Source organism: Sinocyclocheilus rhinocerous, unplaced genomic scaffold, assembly GCF_001515625.1.
Source record: "Sinocyclocheilus rhinocerous isolate Xijiao unplaced genomic scaffold, SAMN03320098_v1.1 scaffold1222, whole genome shotgun sequence".
In the NCBI taxonomy this organism is placed as follows: Eukaryota; Metazoa; Chordata; class Actinopteri; order Cypriniformes; family Cyprinidae; genus Sinocyclocheilus; species Sinocyclocheilus rhinocerous.
The window spans coordinates 76,281-82,925 of record NW_015640234.1 but is presented as its reverse complement, the minus strand read 5'-3'; the positions used below and the strand labels follow the sequence as shown (position 1 = coordinate 82,925).

The 6,645-nt window shown below is 34.6% G+C and overlaps 1 protein-coding gene across 1 annotated transcript in view; it reads right to left on the bottom strand.

Annotated features, from left to right (window-relative positions):
• The window catches only part of osbpl6 (oxysterol binding protein-like 6), a 72,287-nt gene that overhangs the window by 14,910 nt on the left and 50,732 nt on the right, over nt 1–6,645 (bottom strand). Inside the window, exons 14-17 of the mRNA XM_016568580.1 lie at nt 5,985–6,122; nt 5,107–5,194; nt 3,187–3,440; nt 425–562 (exon numbers count right to left, since the gene is read on the bottom strand). Coding sequence (XP_016424066.1) covers nt 425–562; nt 3,187–3,440; nt 5,107–5,194; nt 5,985–6,122 — 618 coding nt within the window. The remainder of the gene's footprint in view (nt 1–424; nt 563–3,186; nt 3,441–5,106; nt 5,195–5,984; nt 6,123–6,645) is intronic.

The following is a 6,645-nucleotide window of genomic DNA, read 5'->3' as shown; positions in this document are numbered from 1 at the left end:
ACCTGAACTGAGCTGGACGATGACATCACTGAATCAACAATGAACTGACTTTAACTGATCAACTGACTGTTTTCTATTGTCCTCTTGCATTATCAGCAGACATTTTTTCCTGTTTAACACTGTAAAGCTGCTTTGACAATCTGTATTGTATAAAGTGCTTTATAAATAAAGGTGATTTGACTTGACTTGTCAGTCACACAGCCTGTGGGAAAGTTCACTGCTGACAAAGACCTTTTTCAAGTCATGCAGGAAGAACCTTCGCCAGAGGACTATTGATGGCTTTGCCTCCCACAAACACACACACTGACACTGAAAGTGGTGCAGTGCTACAGTGAAGGACAGGAACTCACTTGGAACAGATACTGCAGCTAGTGTGTGTGTGTGTGTGTGTATATGTGTGAGAGAGAGATACATTAATTCGTACCTGTTCAGAAAAGAAGCAGAATCCTTTGTCTTCACGGATACATTCATACGTTTCCCCCAGAAGGGGGTTAAAGGGTTTGCTGCCCGCTCTATAATATGTGGAGGAATATCCTGAAACTGCAAACGCGGCAACGATTGCCTGCACACACAAACAAAGCAACCTGTCAATACACTCATTACTGCTGAAAACATGGAGTCCAGATAGACTGTGTGCTCTTTATACAGACAGAGCAGTGCTTACTGAAACAAGATAATGGGATAAATGTGCCTTAAGAGAGCATTACATCCACACAAACACAGTGTGCATGGTTTCAGGTCAAATCTAAATCTTTTTTGTGTGTGCATTGTGACACTATTTTCAGGAAAATTAATTACCCTTAAAAAAGTCTCATTAATGTAATCATTAATAATAATAATAGTTATATGATGATGATGATGATAATAATTATTAAAACATCTTATTTAAACGGCAAAGTATTTACAGTATGTGTCATTGTAGTATTTGCTGATTAAAAACATTAATAATTATAGAAAAAATTATAGAAAAAATGTATAGTTTTTTTTCTGGAAAATAAATCACATCACCCCAAAAAAGTCTAATTACTTTGATCATTTATGATAATAATAATAATAATACTTCTTTTTACTTTTAGTGCTTTGTGACATTATTTTCATGACAGCTAAGAATTATTTATAATAATAAATATTATTTAAATTGCAAAATAGTTATACATCATGATAGCATAAGCTGTTAAAGCGGATTAAAAACATTAAATATTATAGAAAAAAGTACTCACTTTTTTCAGTAAATGGATAAATCACATTACCCTGGAGATATGTAATAATTGTAATAATTCATGATGATGACAATAATAATAATAATAATAATAATAATAATAATAATTATTATTATTATTATTATTTTATGACAGTTAAGAATTATTATTATTATTATTTATTTATTCATCTTATTTATTAATAAATAATGATTTATTCATCTTATTTAAATGGAAAATTACATCATGATAGTATGCTGATTAGAACATTAATTATTTAAAAAAATGGTATTACAGATTACAGGTATTACAGTAAGGAGAATCTAGTTCAAATCACAGAGAATAATTAGAAACACAAACTAAAACTTTAAATGCTTTGCCATAATGAAAATTAGGGCTCTTAACTGTATTGCACTGTAAAAAAAAAAGTACTGTAAAAAATATTGACAACTAAAGAACATTTAGTATCTATATTCAAAATATGATTTCTTATTTCTATTTTTTGTTTGATTTGCGGAGAGAATCACAGAATGTTCTAGGGATTCATTCACAGTAAATGTGCAGCACTAAGTCTAAAACAGTCCAGCAGACAGCCGCCTACACTGCAGCATCATTACTACGGTATCAGTAGCGCTGCAGTGGGGAGAATGCGTGCTCCAAGGTGTTAGTGTGCGTCATTGTGTGTGGACACTGAAACTAGGCTACATTAAAAAGACTTAATGAGGCCAGAGGTAAATGCCCACCTCCCTGTCCACAAGGGACATGTGTTCCTGCTTCAGGCCCTGTTCACCCTTCCACAAGCCACCTAACAGCTCCCCTTATATCGCTATGTATGTAGGTGAGTGCATGAACATTCGTGTATGTGGGCATGTTTCTGTCTCGCCTCAGTCCCTGCTGGAAAATCAAGGTAAAACTATATGTAGCTGGTTTTACTTGGCTGGTCTGTGCTGGTTATTTAGGTTATTATCGGTTTCAATCTTAACAGTCTGGTCTTGATGGTGGACCAGCTAGTCTACTGACTGGTAAACTTGATTTTGATCTGGTGAACCACTGTGCTCAAGCTTGTTATAGCGGACAGACTATCTTGGTTCAGAAACTAGCTACACTCTTAAAAATAAAGGTCTCAAAAGGGTTTTTCACAGTGACGGCATAGAAGAACCATTTTAGGTTCCCCAAAGAACCTTTCAGTGAACATTTTTTAAACCTTAATGTGTAGAACATTTTGAAAATCTAAAGAACCTTTTTCCACTATAAAGAACCTTTTTGTGGAATGTAAAGATTCCAGAGATGTTAAAGATTCTTCATGGAAACATTGATGCCAATAAAGAACCTTTATTTTTAAAGGGGTCATATGATGCGATTTAAATTTTTCCTTTCTCTTTGGAGTGTTACAAGCTCTTGGTGCATAAAAAAGATCTGTAAAGTTGCAAAGACTAAAGTCTCAAATCCAAAGAGATATTCTTTATAAAAGTTCAGAGTCAGCCACACCTACCTAAAACGGCTCGTTCTAATACGCCCCCACATATCTACCTCACTATGTGGGAAGATTTGCATAACGCCGCCCAAATGTTCACGCAAAGAAAGAAGGCGTAACTTTTATTCTCACTGTAGTATTGTTGCCGCTGCCGCCATGTCCTGAAGACGCTGTATGCTTTGTTGTGAAAGCGAAACTACTTTCATCAGTTTCAGCTGCCATGTTGCAAAAAAAAAAAAAATTACAAATGCTTATTAGGTGTATGTCTTTTGAAAATTAAGATCCTTTAAGATTATGTCATCATTTGCTCACCGTCATGTCGTTCCACTTACTTTCGTTCATCTTCAAAACTCAAAATGTTTGTTTGGTTTTTTTAATTGAGGGACAGAAATCTCTCAGGTTCATTTGTGTTTTAAACAAAAGTCTTATGGGTTTGGAGCAACATGAAAGTGAGTAATTGACGACAGACTTTGTAATTTAGGGTGAATTGTCGCTTTAAGAGCTGGAGCGTACCATGCGTTCATAGGGGTCGTCGGTTTGAGCTGCTTTATCCAGTAGCTCTGTGTACTCCAGCTCCTCACACATGTGCTGCAGTGTGTTCAGGGGCTCATTCAGCTCCACTGGCATGGACACTTTCGACAGGTCTTTCCCGATGTTGTTCTTCAGGATGTTCCACAGGTTAATGTTGGAAGTGTCAGGGGCGGGAGCAGGGAGATATGTACGTCTGCCGTTACGAAACGCACCACTGGCCAGATCACCATTAGGCACTGAGGGAGAAACACAAGGTTACTCATGGGTTACTAGGGTTGGACGATTATAGTTAACTGAAACTAAAAACTAAACCATGAAAAACATTTTTGATACTTGAAATAAAATAAACATTAACTGAAATAAAATCTTGGAGGTTACCTATTTTGTGTGCGTTCATGTTAAAATGTAAGACTATTTACTTCTTTGTGATATTTAATATAGTTATCTGCTATATTACTGCTTTATTCACAGTAAATTACCGAGTTGTTTGTCTCCTCAGAGTTCTCCGAATTTACACTGACCTAGTCACCATAAATATAAAAGATTGTGCATATAAAGTTATTTATTTGCTTTATTCCTTAAGTATCATTGCTTTGGTGCAACGTAATCCAATTAATAAGTGTTTATATTGATATTTATCATATTCTCATAATCCTGTTCATATATATGATGACGACTCAGCACTATATAATAGACAAGGAGAATTCGCAAATCCCTGCTATACATGCTAAATGCACCATCAAAGGGCAATTTAATTTAATTTAATTCATATTGCAGTCCACTAAGAATTGTATTAGATGTATAATACCATGTATGTGATATTATAGTAATATGTTATTTATTTTTGATTATTTTATTATCATTATTTGTTTATTTCAGACCACACACACAAACAGTAAAGTCAGATCAATGTCCTGATCAGCACATATAGTTCAAACGTCCCTACAATTATGCTCAAGTAACAATGTCTACAATAGAATGAGAGTGATACTTTCGTTAATACAAAACCAAGTCACGACTTTCCAAAATGTAAAATTGAAAAAAAAAACTTGCATTTCATATAAAGAAATGATGGCATTATTTTCATGACACCCGTAATTCGACAGTATCTTACGTAAATTAAATAAAATGTAACTACTGTAATGTGAATATATGTGAATGTGAATATATGTGAAATGTGATAAATTTTACTGAAAATAACATCAAAATACAAAATGCAAACAAAACCAAACAAAACAGAAAGGCAAAACAATCTATTAATTAAATATTTAAATTATTTTTATATATTTAATATTTTGATATTCACATTACAATAGTCATAGTTTTACTTGATTTACATTAAATACTGTAGATAATATATACTGTATGCGCTTGTGAGAGGATTTGTCTTTCAGTTCATGTGTGTGTGTGTGTGTTTGGATCTATTGGAGGGAGAGAGCATGTGCATGTTTGTTTGTGTGTGTGTGTGTGTGTGTGTAACTACTGTAATGTGAATATATGTGAATGTGAATATATGTGAAATGTGATAAATTTTACTGAAAATAACATCAAAATACAAAATGCAAACAAAACCAAACAAAACAGAAAGGCAAAACAATCTATTAATTAAATATTTAAATTATTTTTATATATTTAATATTTTGATATTCACATTACAATAGTCATAGTTTTACTTGATTTACATTAAATACTGTAGATAATATATACTGTATGCGCTTGTGAGAACATGTGTCTGTTTTTTGTGTGGGTGTGTTTGGGTTTATTGGGGGGAGAGAGTATGTGCATGTTTGTGTGTGTGTGTGTGTGTGTGTGTGTGTGTAACGCAAAGGTCATGTGTCCCATCAGGACGACGTCCTACTCTAATGAACGGAACAAAACGAGGAGGAGGGAGAGCGATCTTACTCTGTCTGGAAACGTTATCTGTGACGCTGGCGTTGTCCTCTGAAATGTTATCACTCACATCGCTGATGTAAGACTCGTCATCAGAGGCCTGAGAGAGAGAGAGATGATATTACTCACTGTCTTTCATTTTGCGCAGTGCTGACTAACTGTAAAATGTGTGTGTGTGTGTAATGACCTACTGCAGTGCAGTGAGCAAATAAACAACACACTTAAACAAACAGATCATGCTTACATAGACGACACTGACAGCTGATAAATCCTAACTGATAATTGCAATGATTCACTTGAGCTTGAATACATACAAGTCTGGACACATCTAATCATGCTTTATTATTATTATTATTTAAGTAATCAAAACTATGAAATAATACTCATAAAAATATGGGAATTATGTACTGAAACTCATATTTGAGTTGCTCTGTCACTGAGAAATGCTAGTTTCAACATTTGCACTTATTTCTATAAAACATTTACATAATACATTTGCTTCTTCATTAACTGTAGAAATTACACACACAAACATCTATTTCAAATAAATGGGCTTCTTTTGAACTTTCAATTAATCAAAGAATCCTAAAAAAAACTTGGTATAATGGTTTCCACAAAAATATTAAACAGAACAACTGTTTTCAACATTGATAATAATCATTTTCAACTTTGCCATCACAGTTATAAATTACATTTTAAAATATATTCAAATAGAAAACAGTTATTTTAAATTGCAATAATATTTCACAATAGCACTGTTTTACTGTATTTTCATCAAATAAATGCAGCCTTGGTGAGCAGAAGAAACTTATTTCAAAAACATTAAACGATCTTGCTTCACCTTCTGCATTCAGCAGCACATGTCTTTAACATTATCACACAGTTCTCACCTCATTCTCTGATGAACTAGCGGACAGAAGCACCTCTTGAGCATCGAAGAACTCAGACACTGACTCTGACATGGAGAGTCTGCTCTCATTGGACACTTGCTGAGAGAGAGGGATGCCCACTTGGAGCGGGTCACCTGCCTACAAAACACACAAACATACACGATTAAAGGATTTCACGGTTACTTCAGTGTATTTTTAGAGCTAAAATTGATCACAGGCAGCCACTTGTACTGAAGGCCACTGCACAAAGATATACAACCTGATGTGAGGAGCAGAAAAAGCTGAAGGATTTAAATCTTGTAGAAAGTGAAAGCCGTGAAACACAATGTCTGCTGCCAATAGTGAAACACATGGTTGATCAGTACGAGCAGCTATCTCGTGGGACTCAATATGTCTAATGATAGCTCTGTTTGGTTGTATTGCAGCCAAAGTGTATGAGGCCAGAGTACTGAGTGTGACTTTCTATCTGAATCATCCTTTAAAGACCCAAACAAGAGCAAATGTAAGATGTGAGATTTCAAGCTTTAACAGTGAATGGATGATCAACACTGTAGCTCCATGCCTTTTTAGGGTCTTCTCAACTGTAAAAAGGGATATCCTGACCAGCCTATTTTCCAAACAATTTCCAAGCCGCAGTGTCATTCACATGAAACACATTTCA